The sequence below is a fragment of the Dermacentor andersoni genome, chromosome 5, assembly GCF_023375885.2.
Source record: "Dermacentor andersoni chromosome 5, qqDerAnde1_hic_scaffold, whole genome shotgun sequence".
Lineage (NCBI taxonomy): Eukaryota > Metazoa > Arthropoda > Arachnida > Ixodida > Ixodidae > Dermacentor > Dermacentor andersoni.
In genome coordinates, this window is record NC_092818.1 from 205,440,107 (window position 1) to 205,455,078 (window position 14,972).

The following is a 14,972-nucleotide window of genomic DNA, read 5'->3' on the forward strand; positions in this document are numbered from 1 at the left end:
TGGAAGTGCGTGCTGTTATCTGGTATGAATGGGCAGGTAGGACTGGTGTGTCCATCATCCATGAATGCCCACAGATCACGTATGATGAAGAGATCAAACCTGACGCCTTGCATCGCAGGGCACCAAGTTTTACCAGAGTGGTTTCTTAAAACTGATTGCATGCTATGACTAATGTCTCAATGTCGGTGGTGACTATGTGGAAAAATAGTGCAAGGGGTATAGTTAATGATGCCATGGTGTATCTTTTTTTTGGCAATAAAGTTTCCAAGTGAAAATAAATTATGAAACTTACTTTCGGAACATCCCTCGTGAATAAAAATATCAAGACATCAGTTGAATACTTTCAGGACATCGGTGTTATTTTTCAGGTGTTCAAGATCACGGTCATGGTTAGCTAGATATAAGTCCCAAGCAGGGAGCAATACATGACATTTGAGTGTTCATTGCTGAGACTGCGGCTGCAATTCCATGTTTGAAAGTACTTCTATTTTGTATAGGGCTCATAGCAGAACGACACGGGAGATTGTGGAGGCCTATGAAATTGCAAAATTAGAAAAAAGATGCATAAGCAAGCCATAAGTGTTACTATCTGAAAAAGAGATACAATTCCTCGGTGTATTGCTGTAACTATTGCAGTGTATGTTTTGATCATGCCTTGGACACATGAACAGTTCTTTGATATGCACCACGTGGTGTGCTTTATTGTTTCCATTCGTTCGGTATATATTTATCGGGTCATGCGAAAATAAATATCTATAGTTGAAAGTAGCACTGCCTCTGTGTGTCTGTTCCATCCTACGTCCTCGTTCAGTCACACTTGCACATTTTATCATGGATTCTAAGCAACTAGCCCACCAACGTGTTTTAACCTTCAGTGGTGCTTTCACATGCAACCCTCAGCACTTGTGCAGATATAAAGTGGGAATCACTTGGCACGCTGTGACCTCCACACAGTACTTATCACGCTGTCTAAAACTTGCTACTTTCAGATTACTGCCAGCTGTTCAATTGAAGCTATCGTAGTTATTCGGATGATTCAATGCAATTGCATCTCTACCTACAGCACAAACAAAATCCCCCTACTATGATGTCCAATGGGCTTTTAGAGGTTGGATTGCGCAACATTTTGACGAGACACACAGAAGAGAAACATGCACCACAGAGCACTACTTGCAACAATAGCTTTATTCCCCTCTGACATGCTATACCAACAAGCCCAGTCTTCAACCTTGGCAAGTCCAATGGGCACTGTAGGTTTTGAATATACATAAATTAATTAAACATACTGGACACTAATAAAGGACAACGCAATGTGAGTGTTGACTCAAGTCAAAGTTTATTGCTAATAAATCCAATATAAACAAAACAACTCACTCGTGCACACAAACGAAATTGAAAGTGGCAAAAAAAAGTACTCGAAATATGATAAAGACACCCCAGAGACACGATTGCAAGTTCACCCTTTATAGGTATCCAGGAAGTGTATTTATTTGCAGTGTAGCACTATCAACACCTCACTTATGTGCTTGTCGCATGTTTTAGATTCGGTATACATCTGCTATGAGGCAGGCTTTTTCGCCTTCCTTCCTCCAAAGCACACAAGTAGAATAAAATACAGGCGAGCAACCAAACACTGAGAAATGCGATGCCAAGGGTGCCTGACCTGCATTCTTCAATCTGGATTCTAAAAGAATGCTCTTACAACCTCTTATGAAACATTGACCCGTTTGGCCGATGTAACACAATCCGTATGACAGCAGAATCTCATCATTAATATTATTGCAGCACAACATAAATCTTTACCTGTCTAATATGACCTGCCCAAATATTAGATGAATCTTAAACAGTAATACGGAGCGACAGTTCAGCTATAACAAACTTCTGATATATGGAACACATTTAGTGCAACGAAGGTGTTATATCTGGGCTCGACTATCAATGCTAATCACTTTTGATAAATGTCGATATGTCAGCTAATTTCAGTAGGTCCCAAATGGAATCCACTGGATAATTAATGCCATGAAACAACAAAATAGTTCATTATAAAACACATAAATAATAATAGCAGAATTATAGTATGAGTCTTCCATTTCATTTCATTTATTATCACCTTGAAGGCCCGAAGGCATTACACAATGGGGGGGGGGACAATACAAACACATGTAAGAGTGGTTACGTACAAAACAACCAGGAAAAGAAACATTGCTGATTTTGTATGACTTTAAACAATCAAAGAAAAATTTCGAATTTAAAGAGATAACACCGCAATACATTCGCAAAAAAAAAAAAAAAAACTAGGTGGAAGGGTTGACAAGAATAGACTATTCCAAGTGGTTTATGATGGGTTCATGAACGATGTACACTGGGAACAGAAAGTTATTCAAAGTGATTTGTTAGGTATTCACAAATTTTTTTTCGGTCAGTACAGGTAACAAAGTTGTCAGGGAGCGCATTCCAATAAGCGATTGCATCAGGAAAGAAGGAAGTGGTCATAAGAGATCTTTGTAGTTTGGCATGATCAGTAATGGGCAGTATTTAGGTTTTTATTAAAGGAGCCTTGAACCCCTTTTTATCGAAGTGGAGAAAGGCATTTGAAGTGAATTAAATAGGCTATGTTAGAAATACCTTGCCGCAAGACGTACTTCAATGCTTTGAGCAGAAGTGGAGTTATTTGCAATCAAACACGGCTTCCGCTGTGCTCCTGTTCCTTCTTCAATGCCTTGCACTGCGAAGGTTACGGTGTGGTGGGGCGTGCCCACAACGCTTCACCTCCTAGATGTCACCGTGGCGAGCAGTTCAAATTTCATTTTGGATGTTAACTAGATGTCACAACTTCTGTCTTTGGTGCCTACAATGCGCTAAACACAAGCCAAACGCGGTTGTCCTCAGCGAGCTGCAGTGCGCTTAGCCAGTGGGCTCATGGTGGCACCCTGTGGCGGCCACGGTATCTACCCATGTAGTCGACTGCAGCTTCATGTAAGCTATCGGCCAATAGCAGCCGTCTAAAGGAATGACGAAATAAAGTGTCTGATGATGAAATAAAGCATATAGAAGAGACTGAGGACGGGGCCTTCTGTTTAAAAGAGAGCGTTTGAGAGAAAGGCGACTTTGCGATCTGCTTGCGATCTCCACGCACCGCGTACGACTGCCAAACTTATATGCAATTGGCCGAGATATTCACAGCAGCGTATGCTACCCGCAGGCTATGTTATTTCACCAAACCCGATGGGGTGGTTCAGGGCTCCTTTAAGTTGAAAATCTGCCATAAAACTTATTTGTCTTGCACCACTGGCAGTACTTGGTGACCAAAATTTAACTTCCATATATAGCATGTGAGAGAGAGTGCACATAGGGAAATGGTGGGTAAGTCGCTGAAGCAAATTGCCATAATGTGTTCATGCATATGAGTATACAAGCATCTCAGATTGGGTGTCAAACATCTGTTGGACCATTTGGGGTCAGTGCGTCCAGTTGTGTTAAGAAAACCAATTATAAATCTCGGTGTTTTCTTTGACTGGGCTATTGACTTTCAACAAGCAAATGGACTATTGGTTCTCCCGTAGCAACTTAGGTTCTCCTTATAACGACTTGTTAGTAAGCTCTTAGTTGTCATTAAACTTAGAGGCTACTAGTATTTCTATTGGAATTTTCACTAGGGTAGAAGATTGCAAGTGTATAACAACATGGTCATCCAAACACTGCTTTTTTTTCATCGCCCTTCAGCTACAATTCATATGTGCACTACCTGTTGGACATGCCCACAGCACTTACTGGATGCGCAAGGTCTCTGAGGACACAACTTTGAATTCCTATAAACATGAACATTTGTGTTCCATCTGCCTAGGTGCTTTACTCCGTCCACACCGTGAAGGAAAGAAACAAAATAGGAGAGGCCCTGACATCACGTTTTTGACGCCGGAAGTGCAGCCATGTTGGTGTGCCATCTCTCTTTTCACCTCCAATCAGCTCGCTGGAGCAGATAGGTATGAGCTTTGAACTTGCATTGCTATGAGCTGTCCGAAGTGTCTGCTGCTGAAGCGCATCAGAAAAAAGCCTACGAAAGTTCTGCAACAATTTTAGTGAAGCAGACGCAACCCCATGTTTTTCCGCAGCACATTGAAGATGATGACGAAGACCCACACTGTGGTTACTTGAGTGTGTGTGTTGCTAGCTGACACTCGCACTCACAGGCCCAAAACACAACGTTCAAGCTTACACACCACACTCCAAAGTCAGTTTGGCTCACGAACAGAGTGTCCTGAGAGAAAGACACAAGCCGGAAAACCTTATCTCACTTTTCAGAGGCTGAGAGCGGCAGCTTCAGGTGCGCTATTGTTATGGCAACGTTGATGTTTGGCACACCAGTCTCAGTGCCCCTTTGCGAAAAACAGCACGTGACTTCTGCCACACTCTCTTCAACTGACCCGTGTTAGCCAGGGCCTCTTCTACGCTTTCTTTCCTCCATGGTCCACACCAACTCCTCTGTCATCTATCTACCACATTTATTCCAGGGTATCAACTTTCAGTCTGATGCTGGAGATGAAGCAATGCATTCCAGTAGCCTCCTTACACACTGACCACGGCGACTTGGAGATTGCGACTTTCTTGAATGTCACAAAGTCCTTTGTTTTTGATGTGAGACAAGAGCTTTAGGTCAATATAATCTGTTAAAAAGACAAATATGCCCTACCACTGGTGAGATTCAATAGCCATACAGGCTACTGAGTTTCTCCAGCAGGTGGAGGTCGTGATGAGTGAGAACCTTGAAGGATCGATTACAGGCATTTCGAAGCGGCTTCAAGTGCCAGAGTCAATATTAAAGCTTCCGATGCACGATTTCATTAGGCGCCACTCCTAAGTAATGGGTTTGCTTTCTCCAACAGTGCCAGCACAATCCAAGGATGTCTGGTTGTGAACTTCCGCGGTCACATCACCCTTCATGTACGTAAGCTTCATACAGTTCCGAATTCCGAATATCTAAATGTGTGCTACTATGTATGCCAGGTATCACTGAAAGGGAGACTAACAAGCAGCCACACAATGATAAAAACTCAAAGAAGGCTGTGATTGCGGAAGCGCTGCCCAACATCAACATGCATTATTTGATGTGGGCATGCAGCTATTATCAAAGCTGAATTGGGTCAGTAATTGAGGCTAAAGATTGTTTTATTTAACAGTCTACTAAAAAAGCAGCAAAAGAAGCACTGTAATATATTTGGAATGAACATATTTAATCTTGCCTGAACTATTGTTGCTAGTCCTAAAGTTGTCATTATGTCCTGAAATAAGTTGTGCATAGAAGAAAAGTAGACTAATATAGTATGTATGCTAAACTAGTAGCTTATTGGCGTCAATAACCCTGACGGGCTATTAGCTTTTGTATTGGAATTATTGCTGGGCTTATTTAATAACATCGTTCTTTGGGACCAAGCTTGAAAACTGACAGTGACAAAAACACTTCCACAATCAATGCACCAACTCAAAACGTTTCCACTCAATAGAAAAAGGATTTTATAGTGACTAATTAATGCAAGATGATTGTGAAGTACTGAAATAGCACAAGCTAAAAGCTCCTGGTTAGTTCCCTGCTAGCAAGTAAAATACAGCCATCGGTACTACAGTCACTATGAATAGTGGGCATCATTTACTGCTGGGACACAAAGCCAATGCAGGGTAAAAATTAATGCCTTTTAAGCGCATGATAAGTAGCCACCAATGCACAAGTTTTGCCGTCTATAGGCAGTGGTTGGCCAGATGTGACATACACAAATGAGCAAGCTAGTGTTTTATGATTAAGGAGATTCTATGTGGAATTATGATGTGCAGCAGGTGTACTGACCTGCATCTCTGAGGCTGGTTCCGCAGCCAGGAAGAGTCGAAGGGCTCACTCTCATTGTCACTTACATAGGCATTGTAGTGGAAGATGATGGTGCAATTTTCAGGGATCAGTAGGCCCACACCAGGTTGAACCACCTGCACAAAAGTATTGCATTTCATTTATCTCTGCCTTAAAGGCCCGGAGGCATTACATATGGGAGGGCTTCATTCCATGTGAAACTGTCAGAACAAATGAACACAACACCAAGAATTGAAAAAGAAAAACAAAACAGAAAAGAAACAATTGCAAAGAGGAATACATTGTGTTGGTAGGGTAATGTTGCAGTAAGGAAGAGGCATGATCTGAGGATTAGGCAAGATGCAGGGGCGTAGCCAGCGGGACAGCTTACGGGGCTTCAGCCCCCACCCTTCCGAAATTTTTTCGTGCTGCCATGCACCGCAGGACAAAACAACCCCCAGTGCTGGAAATCATTCTGGATTTTATCTAGAATGTCTTTCTCGTGCTAGAAAAGACATAGACATTTCAACTCGAACATTGCAAACTTGGGTTGGATTTTGTGGCAATGCCCATGCGCCTGGAGTCACATAATGCAAGGAGCTCCATCAAAGCACAAAGTTTCAAGGGCGTTTTGATGGCAAGCAGGCTCGTCGTGGCATCTCGCAGAGGCCGCGGAATCTACGGAGCGCGAGGATTTAAATTCTGAAACTTAATGGGTATAAAGTTCCCATAAACTTCTGATGTAAAAGGTGCATTGACTTTAGACTTGTGCTTTAGATTTTAATTTCTGGTACATTGGGGGGTTTAATGTTGTTATAAACGTTTCACGCCGAAGGTGCATTGAGTTTTCTAAAGTTGTACGCAGGCCCATACAACGAGACAAGCCAAATCAACACACTATCAGACAACTTGACAAAGCACGCAGTGAGGTCCGATTAGATGAAGCATTGTGGTGGTTCAGTTGTGCCGTCATGTCACAGACAAGAATATCAACATTTTTTTCACGTGCGCCAAAGCATCCATGTCAAGACATTAAAGCCAGCAAAGGTAACTACATTCTTCATTTCTTTTTTTTGTAGTTTGACTTTTATGCGAGAGGACACGTTGAGCTTCCTAATTTTCTGGTTCTCAATACCAGCGGGCTGCCAGAGCCAGCCAGAGCGCATACGTTCTTCTAGTGTTGCCCCAACTACAGCGTGGCCACTTTGGTGCACGTTCGTTTTTGTCTGGCCGAGTGGATTTTCGCCTGGCAAAGCTTTAGATGCTCTCCGGCTAGCAGACGAGAAAAAGAAATAATGGTCGCTCACTGCCATCACTGTGACGGACAGATTGCAACATGCTTTTTTGAGCGCAACCTCTCCGGAAAGTCTTGTCTTGCCGGTGTAGGATACCAAGCAGTATGCATATGGTTCTCTGTGGACCAAGCATCTGACGTTTTCTTCGTTATTCCTTCGGTAATCACATTATGTGCCCAAAGTAGGCATTTGATTGTGACCAACATGCTTTCCTTCAGGTTTTTTTCATTTCGGTGCTCCCGCCCCACAAAAGAAAAAAAGAAAGAAGTCGTTGCACGCAGCGAATTGTCGCATGGTCAAAGTTCAATTTTGTTAATTATTCGAACGACAGAAAGCTGAGCTAGTTGGTAAGGATTCATTATGCAAAAAAGAGGTGAGGCTACAGACAGGACACAAGAGTAGAGAAGTGGACAACACAAACGCCGACTATCAACTGAAGGGAGCACTGAGGCGAAAAAAGAAAAAAGACACAAAACTCATCTGCGCAAGATAGGAATGGTATCACCACGTGTCAGTCGGGTACATGTGCCGGTCTACGTGAGAGAACTGTTAAGGCACTTAATCTCTTCCTTATGTAAAGTAATCGAAGGCTGACTCACGCATGCACTTCCACCATTATAGATATGCCATGCCTCTACCATAAGACGCGTATCTTCATTCTTATGCCATAAGGCATAAGAATGAAGATATCTGCCCTCCCGATATCTGCCCTAGCGGCCAGATATCGAGAGAAAGTACCCCATAAAAAAAAAAATAGAGACACACGGACGCTCACTGCAGAGAACACTTGTGCTGTGTACCGCGTTGAAACTTTACTGGTAGCTCGACGTCAGCGCGGTGCAGAAAACATGCGTAGCGTAAGACTGCAACTCCACTTTAAAACAGAAAAGGGCAAGGGCTTCGTCCAGACTGCACCCTGAAGTACGTAGTTGCCGCCCTGCATTGACGGCTGTCAAATTTATCAATAAATCCCTGCATTATACTTGGGCGACACTTCATAAACATGTTGCTGACACAGCTTTCTTGCAGCGTCAGCACACTCTTGCTGGTGATGGCAGCGCATGCCTGATTGCACATACTCGTTTAAGGCCTGGTAACACTCGGTCGATACGAGGCCGACAAGACGCTGACTGCGACGATTGGATGACTATTCAGCACTGTGTCACAATAGAGAAAGAAATGTAACAAGAGGAGTCACTCGGCAAAAAGCGGCAACAGGAAATATGTCACGCTATAGTACTAACAACGACCGTTTGCTGCCGCGAGCATCGAAAAAAAAGAATGTGAAATGAGATTAACAGAAATTGTTTTATTTTTTTTTTATTGTTTCCTGGCAAAAGTAAAAATATCTGCAATAAATTAAATTAAACTTTGCAGCTTACTTCCGTCGCCTAGCAACAGGCAAATGACTAGACAGGCATAGTGTCACTGAGAGCATCTGATCATAACAGGCCGACAACAACGCAACAGACGGGTGCAAGTTGTCATACAGCGCGACGGGCTTTCTTGTCGATGGCACTGACAAAATCAGCATGCCGACCATATGATAGCTTGACAGAACCCTACGCGATCAGCCGTCGAACCGACAACGCGATAGCTGCAGCACTCATTCCCTTGTATATATAATTATTCGCCCTCAAAATGCGTCGACATGCCTTCGAAGTTGAAATGCACGAGCTTCAGTCCTCTCAAGCCATGCACATGAAGTTTGAGCCAAAGTTGATCCTGTTTAGCGAAGGTTAAGTTAGGCCTCACCCCGTCGAGTTCATGCACTCGCTACCGATGGACCTGAACTTAAAAAATAAGCAGTCAGGATGAAGAAACCACTCTCATAGTTCAGTTGTGGGATTTAACAACTACTCTTCACTTCACACGGCACGCACACAATAAGCGACAAGCGGCGACAATAAAACATCTTGTACTTTGGTCACCGTCCCTGACGTTGCCGGTCGCAGTCGCGCAGATTGTGAGTCTTTGTGTGTTGTTATGCTGACACATTTCTTAATTCCAGAGAAGCACTTTTTACCTCTACGTCAAATGGGAAATAAAAAACGGTGCATTCAGTACAGCGGCATAAACTCGCTCAGTTACCAATGGTGTCAGCGATGGCATCCACGTTTCGGCGAGAGAACTACATGGCCTATAAATGAGGGCTTATGCCGAGCACAGTTTTCTCTAATAAAAGGTTATGGTACTCGCAAACTGTAAGTTTGATGAAGTTAAACAAAAGCGAGAATCAGTATTAACAGCCCGTAACATATATGTGTCCGGATGACAGTTGCAGTTGTTTCAGTGGCCCGGCTGCTCATATTGATTCGTCTCAAGGTGGAACAATACGCCTCATATGCGCAGATATGTATGTTTTGCTATGTTTTGAGAAAGTGGTGCGCCGTTTCTACAACATCCGAAGCTAACAGCGATTTGAAGCTGTAGATCTAAACAAATGCACCGCTTTGGCAAATCCGACGTGGAAGGCTGCGCTCAAAGGCTTCTTGAATATGCAAAATGTTTAGTGAATGTGTAAAAGGAATACAGAAAGCGATGTGCAAGCGCTGACATCAGCAACAATGAACTCTAAGGCAGCCGCGTCGGCAGACGAAACTCAGCGTACCTTTATCGGCCGCACTGTTACCACAACAGTGCACTCGGGCCTGTTCACCCAGTATAGTCGATGGGTGAACGACATGCTGCCCCGGAGAAGCCATGAATAATAAATCGCGATCCACGAAATGCACAACCGACGTACACTCAACATGGGCAAAATCCCCGGCACCCTTCCAAAACGTTTCCAGCGGCGTGCAGCACAGGAACGTGACAGGTAATGAAAGAGGCAGATTGATTACAAATGACTAAAGATGCTTAGTAGTGAGCAGTAATGACTAATAATGACTGAAATGACTTGTAATTACTACTAAATGGCCAATATGTCTAATGACAACTTGTAACGACTACAATTCATTAAAAACAAACTAATTGAAAAAAGATTATGGGGTTTTACGTGCCAGAACCACTTTCTGATTATGAGGCACGCCGTAGTGGAGGATTCTGGAAATTTCAACCACCTGGGGTTCTTTAACATGCACCTAAATCTATGTACACAGGTGTTTTTGCATTTTGCCCCCATCGAAATGCGGCCACTGTGGCCGGGATTAGATCCCGCGACCTCGTGCTCAGCAACCCAACACAATTCATTAGGAATGACTAAATATGTTTAGTGATGACTAGTAATGACTGAAATGACTTGTGATGATTACTAAAATGACTATATATAATGATATGACCAAAATGTCTAATGACGGCTTGTAAGTGATCACAATTGATTACAAATGACTAAAAATGCTTAGTAGTGAGCAGTAATAACTAAATATGACTGAAATGGCTTTTAATGACTTGTAATGGGTATGAAATGACCAATTGTAGTCAAGTACACTCTTAAGAAAAATTACACCCTTTTGCCGCAACAATAATCGTCATCTGTCTTGTCCGCATTTCCTTTCTTTAACGCGGCGAACCCGGTACTTCCCAGTAACGAACGGCATGCGCGTTATCAGCATAACGTATCATTTACCACAGGAAAGTAGCGGGCGCGGCGTTTTCAAGAAAGGAAGCGCAAGCAAGGCAGATGACGATTACCGTTGTGTGGCAGGGATACACCCCAAAGGGTGTAAATTTGCTTAAGAGCGTAGGCTTTCGCCGTTCACCTGTTAAGAGGGATCTTAAAAGACCCTGTAATTATTTTTTTCATTCCGCCAAATTAGATAACTAGTCTAATTAATTAATCAACTTCTCAATTATAATTGGATGAAAAGTGTCAATGAGAAACCTGTGGAACATGAAAAACTCCCGATCCAGCTTTCTGTTGCAAGATATACGCGCTACATGAAAGTGTTCTCCGCATTCTTACACCTGGGTTTTCCGAGCGTGAATGAGGCCCGCGAATACACGCGAGGTGCCTCGAGCCAATGTAAAGGAGGCAGTGCTCGAGCGGCAAGTGGCGCGGCGATTTTGCGTGTATTTGCGATTGCTTCTTTCGCGCTCGGAAAAACACTTTTATGTAGCACGTATTGAGCAACTTAAAGCTGTATCGGGAGTTTTTCATGTTGCTCTGCAATTTTCTCATCGACACTTTTATATAATTATAATATTTGAGAAGTTGATTAATTAAGGCTAATTATATAATTAGGCGGAATGAAAAAGAAATAATCTGAGTATCTCCAAGCTACGGCAAACGACATTCCCTTAGTTATGTCCAGCTACGTGGCATTTGCATATCTTTAGTATTTCGCTCAAGTTACGGGGGACAAGTTACGTGGGGCTGAAACCGTACGGTGACGCGCGCTTTGACTTTGCCGCCTTATGATGGCTTATTGACCATCACTACGTCAACCAACATGGGCAGTCGCTGCAGTTTAAAAATGAAGCAAATATGTGCTCTGGTTGTCGAACCTCGAACGCCGATCGGCGTTTCTCGGGTAAATCCATTTTGTGGAGCGTTGTTTCACAGTTACAGCGTTTAAATGCGACCTAGCTGCAACTACCCCTGCATGATAGTAAAAATTCTCATTTAGTTGTAATAAGATGACATCAATCCTCCTTGCCACATGCATTTAAATCGACTATGTAGAAACCACAGCGAGAAACGCAACCTGAACGTATACGCTACGACCGCGCCGGACCGAGCTGCGTGTATAGTTGTGCACGGCGCGTAACGATAAAAGGACAGCACGTCGGCACCCACCTCCTTCAGCACCCCGCCGTCTTCTGTCAACTGTTCCATTGATTAAGCACCTCCACCACTCGCAGCTACTGTAAAAGCACTTCTTTTGAAGCAGTAAGGACGTAAGTCTCGTCCTTCGCATTCGTTGTCTGTCGGTTCTTTTCGCGAGCGAGGAGGAAAGTGAGAGGTACACGATAGAGGAGGCACTGGCAGGAGCTAGCAGGCGCGCGTAGCTGCCATTGGTCGCCGCTTTCCTCCTCTCACTGGAGTGTGCTGCAGCAGCTGAAGTGCGCTTAGTGGCTACCAAGCGTCCTTCCTTTCTTTAGATCACTATCATCATCGTCTTAGTGCCTAAGCGAGAGCACGGCCGACCGTGCCAACCATGGACTCGACTCTCGAGTCCGTCCGTGCCGAGAGCGGCAGGCGCTTCGTAACCGTCGGGAGATCGTGATCTGGCGTGGCTAAATGCGCGTCGTGGTGGTGGTGGTGAAAAACTTTTATTGCTCTCAGAAGAGAAGCACATGGAGGTATGCATAAGCCGGTCCTTAAGGGCCCGGCCCTTAAGATACTAGGTGGGATACCAGTACGCGACCCCAGTGGCTTCGGCTGCTGCCCGGGTGCGCTTGACCAAGGCCCTTTGGGCCTGCAGGTCATAGCAGCCGAGCAGGGTCGCCTAGAGCCCAGTCCTGCCCAGTGGGCTTGGGGTGAGGGGCAATAACTGCGTTGCATGGGCAGGCCCACAACATGTGGTAGCTGTCCGAAGACTTCTCCGCACAGTGCGGACAACTGCCCGTGAAGGAAGGATCAAAATGTTTGAGTGCTGCCGGGCACATCAGAGTGTTCGTGTAGAGACGGAGTAGAAGCCGCTCCTCCGTCTTCGATAGTCCCTTACTCGGGCGAGGGTAATGGCTATGGCCAGATTGATAATGCAGGACAATGTCTTTAAAAGAATACGCGGGATTGAATTCGAGATCCTGATCTAGGGGGTCGAGAAAGGAGGCCCGGAGAGAGAGCGTGCGGGTGGCGGCATCGGCTGCCTCGTTCCCCTCGAGACCCATATGAGCAGGAGCCCATACTATCCCATACTATGTTCCGGTGAGCGGGGTCCCCGGTGTAGGTGCAACTTTGAAGTAGTCGGTGGGCTAAGTATGGAGCCCAGCCTTGCTCGACGTTCCGACAGGCCCCTCGCGAGTCGGAGATAATTGTTTTGTAATCAGAGTGGGTACCCAAGCAACTCTAGCCGACTGCCGATGCTTGGCCGATTGTTGAGAAATAGTCGGAAGTCGGCTTCACTGGCCGCCCGACTTCCGAAAACAGTCGGCCCGTTGTCTACTTCCAGCTACATCGGCACGCGGCCAGCCACATGGGCCGAGCCCCAGGCCGGGTACAGCGGGGCGTGGCGCTCGACGTTTCTGCGCAGGCGCGAGTAAGAGAGGATGCGAGAGAAAAAATCTGGGGGCCTTTGCTCCTTGAATATGTGACTCTGCCTAGGCACTACGGGGGAGAAGTTTCCTTGCGCATGTAACGTGCGTTTGACCCTACGCGTGCCGACATGGCGGGGAGGGGGGGGGGGGGGGGGGGCGTCGAGTTTCTTTACGCTCCGCCGCTGACTGCCCGCGCGGTGAGGCAGTGGACACGGACGCTCCATTTGGTGATCACTGTTGAAGGGGCAAGGTTCTGACTGTGGTGTATAAGACGCGGGTCACTTTGTTAGTCGCGGACGATAGATTGCATTTCTTTCAAGCACTGCTCCAGGAGGGCACATGTAACCGGCAAACCGAGGCCTCAGGAGAGCACCTGAGGTTATATTAGAGAATTTTTGTACGTCCGGTATCCCGGCAAGCTGGGCGGTTTGCCGGTTACATGAACCACACAAACACAAAGCTAATCACTATATTCTGCTTAGCTGCTGGTGTAAATTTTCGACAGTGGCGTAATCGTGTTCACAATTACGCCGCTGCCAAAAATTTGCACCTGCAGCGCAGCGGAATATGGTGGGTTAATGCGTAGTTTTAGCTCTGTGTTTCTTTGGTTGAACTCTACGCCACCAGGCGGCTGCACCGCTCTGGCCGCTCACGTTTACGCCCCCACAAATCCTGCAATCCTCCGCCCAAACCACCCCTATTTGCCGGAATAGCGGACAGGCTCAATGTCTCTGTTAAAGCAGGCGGCGCAGGATCTCCGGGACACCCAAGCGGTAGCGGGAGGATCAAAGCTGGAAGCAGGGCGGCCCGTGGGTTGGGGCCGCGGAGGCCAAAGCGTGCCAGGGGGTGTTCATAGCGGACAGCCGATCTTATACTCCCCTGGCACGCGCCGGTCTCTGCGAGCCCCAACCCACGGACCAGTCCTGCTTCTATAGCTTTGATGTCCCCGTTGCCGCTTTGGTGTACTGGAGGCGCCGCCAATAATGCGAAATAGTGACACGTTGTTTTAATGAGCAAACAACACGAGTGAATCAATATGACTGCGTCGAGCCGCTAACTTGCGATGCTAGGTTAAGCACTACCGCGCCCCGCGACTTCTGCTGGGGACAAGCGCATACACCACGCGCTAAGAAACTTCTCCGTAGTGCCTAGGCAGAGTCGTATATTCAAAGAGCAAAAGTCCCCACATTTCTTCTCTCGCACCCGCTCATGCTCACGCATGCGCGCAAACGTCCGTCGTCTCCACAAATGCCACGTCCCGCTGTACCTACTAGCAATTGGAAATACGCTGCCGGGCTTCGTCAGAGCACGATGGATGGATGGGTGGAAGGTAGGAGCGCCCCCTTTGAAACGGGGTGATGGCAGTTTCCACCATACTCAGCTTTTTATTTTTGTTTAACTGTGTTTTCAGTTATTAAAATTCTCCATTTTGTTTAAATAGGTCTTCCTACACTTTTAACCTTATGTCACCTCCCTGCTTTTGAGCCACCAGTCCTCCAATCGCTTTTTTCTAATTTCCACCGCATATTTATTTACATGACTATTGTTATCTCTGAACCCTAGGGCCTCAGGAAGCGTGACTGTGCCCGCATCGACATCGGGATGGATACCATCACATTTTAGTATGAGGTGTTCTATTGTTTCTACAGATTTACCACATACAGTACACGTGTCTTCTTCTTCGTTAAATTTCTTTTTAT

The 14,972-nt window shown here is 45.5% G+C and overlaps 1 protein-coding gene across 1 annotated transcript in view; it reads right to left on the reverse strand.

Annotated features, from left to right (window-relative positions):
* The window catches only part of LOC126531857 (inactive peptidyl-prolyl cis-trans isomerase FKBP6-like), a 67,804-nt gene extending 55,743 nt beyond the window's left edge, over positions 1–12,061 (reverse strand). The window contains exons 1-2 of the mRNA XM_050179598.3: positions 11,870–12,061; positions 5,840–5,973 (exon numbers count right to left, since the gene is read on the reverse strand). Coding sequence (XP_050035555.1) covers positions 5,840–5,973; positions 11,870–11,908 — 173 coding nt within the window. The 5' untranslated portion in view covers positions 11,909–12,061. The remainder of the gene's footprint in view (positions 1–5,839; positions 5,974–11,869) is intronic.
* Between the last annotated feature and the right edge of the window lie 2,911 nt (positions 12,062–14,972).